The sequence below is a fragment of the Colletotrichum spaethianum genome (genome assembly GCF_022836535.1).
Source record: "Colletotrichum spaethianum MAFF 239500 DNA, contig04, whole genome shotgun sequence".
Taxonomy (NCBI): domain Eukaryota; kingdom Fungi; phylum Ascomycota; class Sordariomycetes; order Glomerellales; family Glomerellaceae; genus Colletotrichum; species Colletotrichum spaethianum.
Window position 1 is genome coordinate 1133865 of NW_026054774.1, and position 15887 is coordinate 1149751.

The 15887-nt window shown below is 54.7% G+C and overlaps 4 protein-coding genes across 4 annotated transcripts; 1 reads left to right on the plus strand and 3 right to left on the minus strand.

The window, feature by feature from the left end:
• Positions 1–744: 744 nt before the first annotated feature.
• ColSpa_02339 (uncharacterized protein) lies at positions 745–4125 on the minus strand (the record flags this gene model as incomplete). The annotated part of the gene is made up of 3 exons (XM_049268551.1): positions 745–815; positions 868–3494; positions 3551–4125. The coding sequence occupies 3 exons, from the start codon at positions 4123–4125 to the stop codon at positions 745–747; spliced, it is 3273 nt and encodes a 1090-aa protein (XP_049124508.1).
• A 3317-nt stretch (positions 4126–7442) lies between these two features.
• Positions 7443–9089, minus strand: ColSpa_02340 (uncharacterized protein; the record flags this gene model as incomplete). The annotated part of the gene is made up of 1 exon (XM_049268552.1): positions 7443–9089. One exon carries the CDS (start codon positions 9087–9089, stop codon positions 7443–7445), a length of 1647 nt encoding a protein of 548 aa, XP_049124509.1.
• A 1559-nt stretch (positions 9090–10648) lies between these two features.
• Positions 10649–11152, minus strand: ColSpa_02341 (uncharacterized protein; the record flags this gene model as incomplete). The annotated part of the gene is made up of 1 exon (XM_049268553.1): positions 10649–11152. The coding sequence occupies one exon, from the start codon at positions 11150–11152 to the stop codon at positions 10649–10651; it is 504 nt and encodes a 167-aa protein (XP_049124510.1).
• A 3329-nt stretch (positions 11153–14481) lies between these two features.
• Positions 14482–15378, plus strand: ColSpa_02342 (uncharacterized protein; the record flags this gene model as incomplete). The annotated part of the gene is made up of 1 exon (XM_049268554.1): positions 14482–15378. The coding sequence occupies one exon, from the start codon at positions 14482–14484 to the stop codon at positions 15376–15378; it is 897 nt and encodes a 298-aa protein (XP_049124511.1).
• Between the last annotated feature and the right edge of the window lie 509 nt (positions 15379–15887).

Consider the following 15887-nt stretch of genomic DNA (forward strand, 5'->3'; position numbering starts at 1 on the left):
ATATTTGACCATTTCGAGATGCAGCCCAAGACCAGAGCCCCCCACGGCCCCAGATCAGCCAGAAGTGACCACCAAGTAAAGGCTCCAACTGCGGGGATTCTTGTTGGATTCAGCACATGAACACAGCCATCTTGGCTCCTCTAAACGCGGCTTTCACTCGCACAATTCGGCAACTTCGCGTGCATCCTATGTCACGATACGCGTATCATTGGCAAGATGCTGTCTTGTCTCCCTACCTAGAGGCACACCACTTGTATGCGTAATGCTTATCCTTGTCTGCCTGCCCCGTCTTACCACCAACAACATATCCTACTAGGCAGAACAGACCTGACCACACCCCCCCCCCCCCCCCCCCTTGGTCATTTTGCACAGTTGCTCTTAAACCAACAAAACTGCTTGGGAAGCTCGCGGCAATGCTTAGCCTTCCACGCCGTGCCCGGTGCCAAACCCGAGTCTTCCGGCCAAAGTTGCCGCATCGCTCGAATCCCTAGGCAATCTTCATCTCGGTATAAACTAATGCCACTCCTACCGGCTCCTATCAACGGCTCTTGCCGTTTCCGTCCCTTGTGCTTCAACCGCCTCTCTGGTACCGTCGTCCGTTGTCTGCGAAGCAATGTGATGAACCGACTGCTGGGTATCTCGTATTTCGAATGTCCGGACTCTGCTTCTCAATGCAATGCTTTGGATGATGCGTCTTCCTTCGCACAACACATCACCTATTTAAATCGACTTGTCCGCTTGGACTTATTTGCCTCTCAGCGATCTGGAGGCCCCCTTGACGGGTGCTGGGAGACACTGGCACAGACGGTCGCGTTCTGTTCGGAAGTTAGCACGAGCCCGAGACCATTCAGCTAACGAAAAACTTACCCGCCTCGTTCTCGAAGAGGAGCGAGATGTCATCGTGCTCTCCCGGCAGATCCGGAAGGTCCAAGCAGATGAATCCCATGTCGTCTGACAGTCCGTCGCTGCCGTTAGGCATCCGCGGCAGCGGGAATTTGGCGTCAACAAACTTGACACCTGCCTTGCTGCTCCGCGAAAACATCTCATAAACATCTGTGCCCTTCAATTGAAAGTTCATACATTGCCCATGGTGGAAATCGGGGAAGAATGCAAGCAGCTGTATGATGGAGCCCTGCTGCACCACCTGAACTCGAGTCAATCCAGCCTCCCATTTCTTGTGAATCGGGACCACCATTCGCCGACGAGATATGGCAAAGGTCGCCGCAAGGCCATCGAAGATGACGGTAAAACCCGTGAAGGCGGCCTGAAAGGCATGGAGATCTCTCTGGGTCGGGAAGCTGTAGGTGCGAATGGTTTGAGTCGTTTGCAGCATCTGGAGCATGTCGGCCATCGCCTTGGGGACGTCCTTGTCAATAGATCCATCCGCTAACATGGAAGTCATGTCGAACTGCGGCTGACGCATCACTACCAGAGACTTTGTGTCTTGAACCTCCAGCCTGACTCTCAATTCGCCAGGCTGAAGGTTCACTCGATCAGTAAGGGAGCCTTGCTTGGATTCGACAACCACCCGCAGCCTGTCTGACAAAACCGTGCGGGGATAGTCCTCATCCGCGTCTTCATTGATGACCCGAAGGGACGTCCAGGGGACCTGGCTAACACCTGGCAGATACTTGCCCCCTTGCAGACCTGTCGAAATGGAAAAACCAAGCAGAGGGACATCAGCGTAGATGGTCTCATGCTTTTGCACAGAAGTGCCCGCGAGCATGCTGTGGAACTGGGATCGCTCCCTTTCATCGCCGAACGAGAGTGCCATGGTCACCTTCTGCCGACCGTTGTCGTACTTGAGCAACAAGGCCGGCTCGCCTCCGTCCGATCTAAGGAATCCAAAAGGAATTGGCATCTGTGGCGAGTAACTGTGGTTGATGCCGCTGAGGGTTCTCGTGTGAGGGCCGCTCACAACGGCGATTCTGAATCCACGGTGGTATGCGCGAGGACCGGCAGCAGCATGCTCCTTATGAATCTTCTCGAAGAGCGCCACGTCGCAACCTTGCACGGGCTCCTTGGGAAACGCCCTGGCTTGGGGGTCTGAATCGAAGTACTGAAATGAATGCAGCGTAGAACGGAAAACGCAATGCTCCTCTGCTCTGGGGTAAAGTGTTGACTGGACCTTAGCACCAAAGTCGTACATACTCCAGAGCATTCTGTAATCCTGCTGCGAGCACTGCGCAACAATCATGAAGCCGCGAGGCAGCTTGACCTCAAGCGAACAAGTCTCGTTGCGCCAACGGACATCGTCCCAGGTTGGGCCCATGGCCTTGTTTCCCTGAATCCGAAGATTGACTTCTCCATGCTGGCTGGCAATCACAAAAACAAGGTTAGGCTGTTTCTGGGGTCGAACCATAGTCAACAGACAGGGGAAGTAGAATCTCTGAGAGTCCATGCCTTGCTCCATCAGAAATACGTCAGTGTTGATTCTGCCGAACGTGAAGTTTTCAGCTGTGTCGCTCGGAGGCAGCGTCTCCAAGATCTCCAAAGGTGAAGGAGTGCGGACCACGCCCGTCATGGCCGCAGACGAATCAGCTGTAAGAAGCGCGATCATGTCGATGCTGAGTCTCGGATACTCAACCCAGATAGATTTGTCAATGGTCTGAGGCAGGAACGCCTCCTCGGGCGGAAGGGAGCCGTTTCGCTTCATCGAGACAGCCAACTTCTTAAGTGCCATCACGAGTGTTGACCGGATCTCATTAATGCCTGCGTCTGGAGCGAGTCGCTTGTTCTCCAAAAGCTCAGGGATGGCCTCTTCTGAAAGCCAATATCCCTTGGCAAGGTTGGCGTAAGCCTGCTGGCGGTCCATGTCATTCTGCATCTGCCCCTTGGGGCTGCTGGGTCGTGCTCGCACCGCAACCTCCAAAGCCATACGGCCTTTTAAGAACCACCACAGGGCAGCGCGCGCCAGTTCATTCTGTGAACAGGCTGAAAGCGGCTTCATTGTCTCAGCGTGCAGTCTGAAAAGTTCATTGAGGTGTCGAGTGCGCGCAACAAACGTGTTGAGAGCGTCATCGCCAACGGCCAGAACCGCGTCGTGCATGTTGAAAGAGGCCTGTCTGGAGGCGATCGTGGCAGAAGGAGGAGCCATGTTGTATTGAGAGCTAAGAGAAGGCTGGCGGGAGAAGCTGACATTGCCCGGTTGGCTGAAGTCGGTGCTGCTTGAATAGACAGAAGACGGACTTTGATCGGGGGGCCTTCTCTGGTCTTCTGGGGATCTCGGTGGCAAGGGGACCTTGGCAGGCGGAACTGGAGATTTTGTTGGCGACTCTTGCACCTGAGGTATGAGAGGTGCTTGGCTCCCAAGCTGCTCGCGCTCGGGGTGTGAAGGCTGGCTGGCGGAACGTGCGGCCTCAGCGAATGCTCTGCCCTCAGCCTGGCGCATCTCAGCCTGTTGAACCTCTATGAAGGACTTGCGATTCTCATCCTTTGCGCTGGTTGGAGTGTCCAGGTAAGGGGCCGGGACAGCATTGCCCGGTGCGACCTCCCTGTAGACGGGAGGGGTTCTTTGGGCTCAACAGGTTCGTTACTGATGGAGGAAAACCCTGTCTGCGTCCGTCGTAAACGGCCTGGCATGAAGTCTGGGTCCTCTTTGGGCGCAGAAGGCGCTCTGGGAGGAGAGTCGTGGACAGCAGCGACGGGCCTGCGGTTGGGAGACGGAGGAGGGCGCTGCTTCTTGCGTCTCGATACCTCAATAGCTGGGATCTCCGACTCATCACCACCCTCTCCAATAATTTCAGGGTAGGTATCCACAAAGCGAACGGTCAGTCCCTTTCTGTTGTTGCGCCGCGGGCTCCGTGGTGGGATGCCGGGGTTATGTCCAGGGCTACGCGCAGGGTGATATGGGAGGTTCAAGCTCTGCTGAGAGTGACTAGCGACAGATAGCGCTTGAGGATAGCGAGTAGCGGATGTGGTATCGAGCTTCGTTAGGGTCGGGAGGGCGGAGGCGGGCGTCGCATGGGCGACCTGCAGAGTGTCGGAGGGGCCATTGAGGAAGTCGTTGATGCTGCTTCCCGTCTCTTCAGCCGTCGGCTTGCGATCTTTCTCCTTCATGGCGAAGAGCTTGCCCATTAGACGACCCCGCCTCGAGGAGGTAGCGGAAGGCGGATCGTTCTCCATAGCTTGAGGTCGTTATCGTCGTGGGGTAATTGCGAACTCATAGAGGTGGACGGAATTCTGAACGAAGAGACAGCATTAGTAAAGGCAGGTGGAAGGAGCAACTGGTCCCCTTGTGGGATGCTGGTGGTTTTGCTGTCTCAGCTGTCAGGAAGGGAAATTCATTCACCTCGAGGGATTGCAGGCCTCCGTTGAAGCTGCCCACTGGCGCTTGCACTCGCGCACGGGGAAGGTACGACTCTTTTCTGTCCTACTTAATTCTGGTCCCCGAAGATTGGAAGGTTGAGGAAGGACCGGACGAGGAGAGGGCAGGGACGCAAGCGGTAGATTATATGAGGTTGCGTACCCGGCGGCGACAGGAAGGCGAGTTAGGTTGTCGTTGGTCGGCCCAAGGATCGAGAAAGGTAGGTAGGTAGGTAGGATAAGGTGGTCACATTCGTGACGATGCGTAGTCGCTAGCAAATCTGGACTTGGCAAGGCAAGACGAATCGGGACTGTTGCCCTGCAGATGGTGGTTCTTGCCGTCGACAAATGGAGGATTGTGACCGTGACTGAATGGCGGTCGGTGGCTTCAGCCCGAATGGGGTGGGATTCGTCGTTGGGTTATTCGAGAGAAGCAAGGGGTTTCAGTTTCGGAGAGATCGCAGGTACGCACCACTCAGCGGATACTGCCTCCCGTACGGTGCGGAGCAGGTGCGGGTGCGGAGCTCAGGAACTAGACGAGACGAGCAGAGCAGAGCAGACGAGCGAGGGACGGCACATGCACCACGTTGAGGTAGCGAGTTAATTCCAGCGCCTCCAGCAACACACACGCAACAGCACCAGCATCAGCAGCAGCAGCAGCGGCCGTGTGAGTGAGAACAGCAAGGAGCAAGGGGGGGAGGTGAGAGTGGGTAGGCAAAGTGCGGCGGATACGTGAGATTTGGCTTGAATAAGGTAGGTATGGAGTACAGCGTGCCTTACTTTACTTCCGTCCTGCGTGGACCCTTGAAGAGTGACGTTCGCCCTATCACCGGTCAGGGGCATCGCGGACACTGCGACAGACCCCCCCTTACAATCCCCGCTTCAGCAGTCACGCCCCAAAGCAAGGCAGGTACTCTGTACCGTGGCGTGACTGCAGACAGGTGCGGCGGATGCTGTAGCTAAAGGTACGTACCTCGTCTGTTATCCCAATATCTCAAGGGCAACCGCGCTGTCCTGTCGAGTCGCCGTACGGTATCTTCTCTTTCTCCACCGATTGTCGTTCAGAACGTGGTGTTTCCCGCCCAACAGACGACTTCTGCCTTCCGAGTCCTCGCGGCGCTCATCTTACGTGCAGACGATAACCCAGGCAGAAGGCCACATTTCAACCGACATGGGTCTCGACAACTCAAGCCCGCCGGGTGTGCTGACCAAGGAAGCCCACTCGGCAGGAAACCTTAGATAGGAACAGACATGACAGAGGAAACAGGCAAGGCGTCTGCCAATTTTTTCAGGGCGCATCTTAGCATCATGATCGTCATCACCAGTACAGAGTAGCAGGCACAGGACTGACTGGCATCAGGTATCTGGGCGCTATCATTGGCACGGCCACGACAAGGCTCAGCATGGCACGAACATGTCTTCGAGGCTTGACACCTCCTCGCTGGGCTGTAGGGCGGCCTTTCCGCGTTGAGTGTCCGGGGAGGAATGGCATCCAAATCTCCAAAAGCACGGAACCGCAAGGGGCCTTGTCCCTGACTTGCCCTCCCTTGGGTTTCTTAGGCGCCGTCCGAAGACATAATGTCCACACTATTTTTGGGGTCCCAATCCTTCAGGCCCAGGGGTGCACCGGGTTGAGGGGCTCTGCTTGACTCTTGAGTCGGATTCTTGAGGAGCATTGGGGAGCATTAAAGCCGTTTGGTCTCACTTTTCGGGGCCCTCCTGCTCGGCGGGAAATGGCACTAAAAATGACAGTCGGCGGGCACCCAAAGAGCAGGCATTGCCGTCATTGGGTCGCGTTTTGAAATAAGAGGGAGTATCTGGGGGGAGCCGGGGAGGGGCTTTTGGAACCGTTCACGACACGAACTCGTAATTGCCCATTCTCCAAATTTTCGAGGTCGCTCGGTGCGGTGTCCGGCCGCCTTCGACGAGCTAAGATGCCCCGAAGCTGGAGTGGACTCGACCTAGTCTCCTCTTCGTGTTCGTTTCTATTTTATCTTATTGCATGCATGTATGCATCACATTTTCCATGCCATATTTCGTATTCACTCTGCACCATTGCGTCTCATACGGGCTGACAGGACCACAGGCTGTTCTCTTGGTACGTCAAACACACGAGGTCATTACCACCCCATCGTCTTAGCAGCGTAGAGTATACCCTTCCGTCGCCCTGGCCCTCGCATTACGGATGAAGCAGTGGGCAGGTCGACATTCAAGCCAAAGGTGAAGCCAACTGCCCATGCAAAGCACAATCCACAGACTCCTACGCATACACATCGGACAACCCAAGGTTCAAAGTTCAGACGCTACCAACATAATGATGTGCAGCCCTTGGGTTTCAGACATGGGACGAATAGGTCGACTGGCCGAACCTTAGCCTGTCTTAGCAGCAGCAGCCATTCTTGGCAACCTGGTAGGTAGTCCCCTCTGCCCTGCCCACAATTCCCTGGGGTTTAGGAGAATCGCCGCCGCCGCCACAGCAGCATGTCGCGTGAGTAATAGCCGAACCTACACCAAAAGCTGTTCCCTGCCAAAGCTTCTGCAACAAACAAGCAAAAACCACATGCAGGATCCCGTCGAAGCCAAGATGCATGGAGGCAATACATGGTAGCTTCTTCAACAAATAACATCCGACGTCACATCCAACAAAGCCTGACTTTAACAGACAAGCTGAGCACTCTCTTCCCTTAGGACCTCTCTGTCATGATTTCCCAATTGTTCTTTATTTCTCCTATGTCGATTTGTTGCTGGGAGACGACTTGTTTGGTATTGACGACGTAGCGCACTATACAAGACATTCAGACAGTTATACTGGCCATCCGCGAAACTGTTTTAGGTGCATCTACACGGACATGGCACATTGCTCCGGCCACGAGTCATTGCATCATGCCTCTTCGCCGAGGACAATCCAGGCAATTACTAACATCTCCACTGGTCGAAAGTCTATCAGAGTCAAGTCGCTTTCATCATTTCGTCTCCTAATTAATTATCGATCACGCTACAATCAGACTGTCCTAAAACGTATCCATAGCCTCCCACCTGTATGCAATCGACCGACATGCAACGGCAAACAAATAATCCAGCAAAAGAGACAATCGAAGTACCGGGAATGCTTTGAACGCTTCCAATGGCTGCTTGCTTCATGCACGGACCATTTGGCGAAGCCTCTTTTCGATCTTCTGGCGACCATCAAGCGTCTCCCACACATTGTGAGGCGCCTTGTCGACGATATCCCAATGCTTCAAATTCCTCGTCAAATGGCTGAAGTCCCTCTGCTTGTCCTCCCATTCGCTGTCCTTTCGAACGTTCTCGCCAGAAGTGATTAGCACCAGAGGCGCATCCGGGTATTGAATCGCCTTGCTGCTGATCACCTCACGCTTGGTGAGCGTGTCGGCCACGAGACTCTCTTGCAACTTCGTGAACAAATACTTGCCATTCTGTCTAGCAGAACGGCCCCAGACACGGTCTGCACTGGTACGTCCTTTGAAGATGGCGCCTGGCAGACGTTCAAGTCCCAGAGGTGAAAGGACGCCCCGCAGCCAGTACATGAATCCTCGCCCGGGGTCCGAGACCCGACCGAGGAGGTCTTCGTGGAGAGGATCAATCAGAAGGAGACCATTGACCTCTCTGCCGTGTCGGGAAGAGAAGATCTGTGAGTATACGGAACCAATGCCGGCGCTTGCCAGTACCCAGGGGCCATGTTCGCCCGCTCGTGCGAGAGCCTCGCTCAGCGCGTCAGTAGCCATGCCGGCCGAGAGCGGACTAGGCGCAGTGTCACTCCATCCATAACCTGGACGGTCGGCAAAGCAGTATCTTGAAATGGAACCATTCTTCAGAGCATTTTGCGCAAATTGCCAAAGTCCGTTCTCGACTGGCAGGTCGCCGCCCTCGAAAAGAACAGTAGGCAGCTTGGTCCCTGCAGCATCGGTGCCGTTGCCGTCGCAGTAAACGTGAATTCGGTACTGGTCACCATCCACCCAGTACTGCTCACCCGGCGGCCCATACCCAGCATCTAGAGATCGGAGGATGAGAGTGGCGGTGATCAACACGATAACCACGGAGAGGATCACATAGGCAATGGTGGAGATAAGCACCTCGGTCCATTCCCAAACGGTGCGCCTGGTCTCGACTCGGCCGGTCAAGCGCTCCTCTTCTTCGGCTTTGCCCCATTTCACGGTCCGGTCGCATGCCAGCGCCCACAAGCTCGTAAGGAAAGCCCCTGATATCGACTCGTTAGTAAATGGGTGTGTCTTGGGTATGGGCTCTGACTTACAGACGACACTTGCGACCCCAACGCCCGTCTCTTCGTAGCGGTTCTTCTGCACCGCAACGATGAGAATCATATCGACGAACAACATGACGGCCATGAAGATGGACAAGATCCGGACGGCCTTCGATGGCGCGCCAAAGAACACGAGTGTGAACAGAAGGGTGAAAAGTGCCAGACTCGAGTAGCTGAAAGCATAGAAGCCCGAACCGCGGGTGTGCATGCCAGGCGGCGTGACGAAGGCGGACACCAAGGTAAGAGTCCACCACGTAAAGGTAAGAGCTGTGAAAAGCACTGTCATCCAGCGCATCACTCGCACAGTCCAGAGGTTGTACGGTGACACTGCCGGGTCATCAGGCGTCAAGTACTGCCGGTTGTCGCTGTCGAGTCTGTTCGGAAGCAGGCGCGTGTGTTCATCGGGTTCCCGCACCGTGTACTCACTCGACACCCTCTCCTCAGGGGGTCCCTCCGGAGCATTGTCGTCGTCTTTCTTGTTCCTCGTGCCCCAAAGTGAAGACATGATGTCTATATGGAGTTTGGTGTCGTCGTCGTAGTCGTAGGCTTGGTGTTGTATCCGGAGTCCTTATAGTAAGCGGGCGCGACTGCCGGCCAACAGGATATCTTAGAGGTTGCTGCTTGCTGTTACCTCGACCGAAACACTACAAAGTCGATGGAACAATACACGGGAAAAGTGAGGATGTAGAAACGGAAATTCTTCAAGAACTCGATGCTTGGACAGCTAACACAACCGGCGGCTGCCACACAAACACATCCCACTTTTTGTAACAATACGTCTCGATGACGGCAGGGGTGCTCAAAGCACACAACTGCACCACCACAGACGGAGAGAGAGGCCAGAGCTTCATGCACCAATGTGTGGTCGTGTACGTCATTCGGGACGAATGGGCACTCTAGATGGCACCGAAAGCGGAAAGGTGGATCCGCGGCGCTGGCACCGCGGATCGCCAATTGGACCAGTGGGCTGTCTACGATGGTCTCGTCCCGATGGTAATGTCCACCGACCCGGAGCTAAGCTCCGGCTAACGCGTGGGGGAAGACAAGCAACAGCACGGCACGACGACGGCGGCCACTGCGCGAGCGCAGCTGAGCAAAGCGTCTGGTTTCTGCAGCAAAATCAGGGAATGTTAATAAACGACCGGTCTGCTTCCAGCGGTAGGAGCCAGGCCCGAAATGCTGCGTGTCGGGCTGGGCACACTCTGCCAACGAGATTTCAGCTGAAGGGGTTCGTATCCTTGGCGCCCTTCGCCTCGAGACCCGATAACCAAACAACCACTCAATTGTGTGTTCTAGGCATCAGTGGCGTACACGGACGAAACTGCGCGTGTGGTGTGCTTCTCTTTTCTGTGCCCCCCCACCCTGGCCCGATCGCGATCCAGCAGGAAGGCACAATGTCTTGCCACTCACTCCGGCCGACGAGCAAGGTTGTCTGCTCCAAGACAAGACGCCGCTTAACGAGTGTCGGCATGATGTGTCACCCTGCGCTGAAGAAACATCGGTCTGAAGAGTGATGGAATGGGGTGAGGTTCTTTGAGTACGACGGCTGGCCCCGACTTTTTGGGTCCATGGAAGTCCAGATTTCCAAAACGGGGTCTGTCCATGATCAACGTGCTTGTTTGCTTCGTCGATTCCAGATCACGTCTAGGTATGGGCCCATCATCTCCACAAACGTCATACTTGTTTACTCCGAACCAACGTCGAACCGTCCGATTTTTTACTGCTCAAGACGTGGGGAACCTCACGATAGCATGTCAACTGTCACTCTTAATGAAATGGTGTAGAAATTTTTCGTTTTCATCAGGCTATGGTACCCTCATACGGGACTGCATTTCCACAACTTTAGTTCTATAGCGCTCTTCAAGCAGGATTCGAAATTCCAATGCGGCTTCTTTGACGAGCTGACAGGTTCGCAGCGTCCAGAAGCGGGTATACTGTGAAAGCGATACAAGCAAATCATCATCTTCATCGTGGCTACGTTTTCATTCATCACTTCCCTCCGCGCTGCCCCCAGTCTTCCGAGACCGCAAGGAACCATTTTCTTGACAATGAGGTCCAGTCCGACTACGCCCAAGGCGCAATAGGGTTGACTTCCTTGCTGCCACTAGAAGACTCGGAAGAAATGGAACCCGAAGTCCTCTCGCAACCACCGTAAGCTCGAGGAAGTTGCTTGCGATTCGCGGCTCTTTTCCTGGCAATGACCTCAGGGTCAGGGCCGCTGGATGGCTTAATGGCCTCTTCGGGGATGGCCCCTATGGGGGCATGCAGCTTTGCGCTTGCATCAGGATCGTTCATGGCGATTCCGTGTCTGTGGAACTCCTGCTTTTTCAACTGCTTCCAGTCATGAGAGGATGGTTCGCCGACGCTGAACCAGTCCTTGAGCTGGTTGACCCAGCGTGTCTTGCCATCCTTGAGCTTGAGCTTCTCCTCAGACCTCATTTTCGTTGGCGTTTCACTGACACTAGTAGCGTAGACACTAGGCTCGGGCTGCTGCACCTGGTCGGACAACGTGCGTCTCGAAGGAGACATTCTCAAGTCCATCTCCGAGATACGCCGTCTGAGACCCATTTCGTCGTCACCGAGTTCGAGCAAAATACCCGGATGGTTGTCCTCTTCGTCTATCGCTAAACCAATCTTGTGTGGCGCTGTTCTTGTATCGACAGCTGCGACGCCTGAACTGGATGCAGGTCGTGGTGGGCTCGGTGAGCGTAGATAGGCAGACGAAAAATCGACAGATTTGGCAATTTTGTGCCGGATTTGAAAGCGTCTTGTGGGGAACGCTTCCTTGGATGAACCACTAATGACAGTTTTGGATGATGCTCGTGAAGCCGAAGATTGGGATTCTTGACCAAAAAGGAGATTTTGTTTTATATCTCGTGCGTTCTCCGAAGCGTGTGTATCTTGAAGAGCCCTTTTGGTTCTATGCGGCGTTGATAGTCCGAGGAGGCCTCTTCGCTTCTTCTTGTTCTCAGGGACCGGCACCTAGCCGTAGGCAAATGCCTCTGGTCCGCTAATCGAAGTTGATGTCACTAGATCTGCCGAGGTGAAGTCTTCTTCACCTCGTAGAGGAATGTAAGAGGAGGCCCAGTAGAATGGGGGTTCGTTGCCTCCACCCTCTCTGGAAGGTCGAACCTTCGTACTGGGGTTTTGGGAAGCGTCGTTCACAGAAGGCCGGCTGCTTGATTGAGCGGCTGACTGTTGGAGGGTGATTGAAGGTGTTTGTAGCGTTGCGGTTGGGTAAGAAAAGTTACGAATAGGCGGTAGCGGTGTTGGTGAGGTCAATGGAAATTGGTAATCTTCGCGGTCAGGAAGAGGAGGTGGATGTTTTTGCTTGTTGCGATGTCGATGGAAAAGGCGCATTGTTCACTTCAACAGCGTAGAAGGGATGCGTGTCATTCAAGCACCGATGTCGTGCGACGATTTACTCGTACACAGTAACAGGAGTGCAACTGAATACCTTGGGTGGTGAGTGTGACCGGTGTTGCTCAATTTTCCCATAAGGACAGACAGAAGGCGGCTGCGAGATGAGGTATGTATATCGAAATAGTGAAGAGAGGAATAATATAGCTGACAGATATACCGAAGCTAGAGAAGTCTGGGGGATGCGGATGAAGGAGAGGAAATCGTGAGATTGTATATTCGATCAACTGCTGGTGTGAGCAAAAGTGGAAGGAGAGAAAGAAAGTTGAGACCGATGCGGAAAGAGGAATAGAAGTAGACAAGATCAGCGAGCGGGTTGGAGCGACCTCGTGGCAGTAACGTGCGAGAAGGACGCCCTGCATAGTAGAAAACGCAATGAAAAAGGAAAGCGTAGGGAGGTCTTGGATAGCCATGCTTTCCTCAGGGTCGACTTGTGGGAGCTATCCCTGAAAAGAGCAGGTGAACCGAGTTGGCTGCACCTTCCCACGATTTCCTTGGTGGATTGCCATGCCTTGTCCATGCCCCCGTGCTCAGCTGCCCATATCGTTAGCCCTTGCTGTGATGGGAGGAGAAAGAGCAAGGCACCTCGGCGACCACCTTCCCGGTGCTGCCCGGTCTGCCAGGTTCGCGTCGTGAGTGGACGCCACCATGGGACCAAACACACGCTAACGCAAACGTTGGTAAAGACTTCGCTGCAGCGACAGACGGCTGGTCCGACCACCTGAAGCTGACGTATTTCCTGTCGAACTGTTGCTGAGAGATCGCTGGGTCTCAATCGACACTTTGCCCGATACTGTCCAAGGCCGGTGCCATGCAAGGGATGGAGAACGCACTGGTCCGCCCAAACGACTCTTGAGCCACTTGTTGCTGCTGTGTCGCAGCAGTCGTGAGCATAGCTTAGAGACCAAGTCGCGAGAATGGTGCAGCAAAACGCTGCTAGCCTACTGACGGCGTTATGTTTCGCCCTTTGTCGATCTGCCTAGAAGTCGTCGGTTTGAACACCGGCTCTCCCGAGCCCCTGGGTTAAGATTAAGATCAGGATCCACCTCCATACACATTGGCTTCCAGAATCGGGGCGCCATGTCCTTTGTCAGGAAACCCAACCGGCTGAAAATACGCTTTGAGCGGCAGTTGTCAATCTCAAAGGTGGATGAGACTGATTCTCGCTAATGATCAAGGAAAACAAGGCACACCATCGCGACGTCCCAACCACGAGGCCTGTTGGTGATGAGGCTAGGAGTGGTGAACGGGCCTGTTACGACATGATTCCCTGATTCGCACACGGATATTGGACGAAATTCAATAGTCGGCTAGGCAGATGGGTTGGTGAAAAAAGCAAATCCCATGCTAAGCTGTAGCCACAAAATTGAAGTGCTGCATCCTGGATCCTAGATCCCAAGCTGCAGTCCTCGATTATCAGCTATTGTTGGCTGCACCCCAGTCCTCCCCTGGCAGATTTTGTGATTCTTAAGCGCCAGGCTTTCAAGGATGTGCGGAAAATACGGACGTATGGCAAAACGTTGCTTAGACGGAGACCTATGAGCCGAGAGAAGCCCGAAATCGCATTGGTGGACTTCAGTATTATTCCCATGACATCTGGATTCAGTGAATAAGCTCTTCCTCTGACTCAAAGCCGATACCCATGCTGACCATTTCCGGAGACGCTTCAGCATCGCCTTCTGCCCTCAGCTTGGCCGTACACGCTCTGCAGCAGTTGCTGGAAAAGAAATCTCGGTACGAGAACCAATCACTCTTGCTCTTCAGGCCCAAGCCTCCGGACCCTGGCGATGATGAGCGGGGTACCTGGCACGTGCAGTCACATTGGCAGAGAGGCCGTGCACGACGCGCCTCGGTCTCCCCAGGGATCGGATCTTGACATCTTCTTGCGGGCGCGCCGCCTTCCTCGAATGGTCCTAGCCAGTGGTCAACGTGCATTCAGACATCAAACTTTGGGTTTGTTTCGATTTCCCGGTCTTTCAACCGGCATCGACTTCTTGCACCAGTTTGAGTGAGCTTGACAAGGAGAAAGAACAAACAAAAGACGTCACTCCCCAGCTTGACCTCCTGTTCCAACGCTTACTTAGGCTTTGCCAGACTATTACGTCCGTTGGCCGGTGGGATCCGGCCGACTCTCAATCGTCTAAACTATCGCAACGCGGGTTTGCTCTGGAAATCTTCCACGGGCTTCCGCCTGAACCTGACTTTAGCTGAAAGCAGCCTTCCCTGTCCGCGCTAGTGACCCTGACGCTGACAAAGTTGCCGAGCCATCTGCGCGCAGGCCGCGGTGTGAGCAACGCACGGTGCACTTCCAGCACCGATTCCCCCCTGGCCTTTCCCCCTCCTTCATGCGAACCCCACCAAGAGAGGGGACATTACAGCCTCCCGATAACTCGTTTCTTCCGCTTACAAACCCAACACGAACAAAACAAACCATCACATACCCTCCTTTCGTGAGGAAGCCGCCAGCCTCGCCCACCATGCCCGGCCTTACGATATCAACAGACTCAGTCTCTCCGCGCACATCGAACGCGCCAGCGCCAGCGCCATCTGCGTCTGCGGCTGGCGCCGCGACACCTGCCACTACATCTACGGCCAGCGCAACAGATCCCACACCGCAGCAGACCCCTCCGCGCTCCTCCCGTTCCTCGTCCCCCGCCCGGCCCCCCATCAGCCCCATAACCCCGACTCTGCCCCCGGCCCGCCTGCCCGACCCCGTCGCCCCCTTCGCCGCCGACCGCCCGGTCCTCACCCACACCTCACAGCCACCGACCGCGGCCGCCATCCCGCCTCCGCGCCCGGAACCCATCGATTTCGAATCCAACCCGGACGTCCTAGCCCTCAAGTCGGCCATCTCCATCCTTCAGATGCAATCAAAGAAGGCTACCGCCGACATACAGGCTCTCAACGCTGCGAAGAATGCCGCCGTGGAGAACCCCTCTGCCTTCCTCGCTGATCTCGGAGCAGGCAAGGTGCATACGCAAGGCGACAAGCTATTCCCGGAGTCGGACTCCGATTCGGACGATGAGACGGACGGCACCAAAGCCGATCAGGGGGCTGGAGAGGACGGCACCAGGCAAGGAAAGGCCAAGGCACAGCCGCAGCCGTGGGAGTCTTTGCCTAAACCCCAGAACGTAGTGCGTTGTCCGCCCATCAACTGGTCGCAATATGCTGTTGTCGGCGAGTCTCTCGACAAGATCCACGCGGACCAAATAGCGCGACCGAGTCAAGGGGCACCGGCGACGTTGGGACCGAACGGCACATATGAGTTCAAGGGGGAGCCTGGAGGTAACCAAAGGTCTTTCATAGGCGTTGCGGCCCCCTACACCCCCGGGAAGGATAGAATCGACAAGAAGGCAAAAGGTGGCAAGCGGTAAACAACATGACATTCGCGGTCGAGTATGTCTTTACTCCCCACGCTCAAAGGAGTAGCATCCTACAAACGGGTGTATGAATGATGCTGTATTATGGGAAATCATGAGGTTATGAGTTGGTACGCATATCTAGGTTGCTTAGGATAGGCAGGCGTTACGGTGAGCATGGGCTCAGGTTACCAAAAAAATTGCCAATATGGTTTACGTTCTGAAGCCGTTATCCATTAAGGCAAACACAATAGACTGAGATGTTCAGAAAAAGCTCCTTTCGTTGCGTCATTAGTCGAGGTATCTACTGGAGTCTAACGGGACAGTCCCCTAACCCGTTCCTGGTATGCATGATTCCGATGCCGTAAACGCCGTCCAGTCCCTTAAAGACCATGATGAACCCAGGTAAACCCAAAGCCGACCGTCATTAATCCCCATCGTTCCAGTTGAAGAGTCAGAGCCGGCTTGTGTACTGAAGCCGTACCAAACACACACGGGCGCATGCTCATGTGGCTTTTATGTGA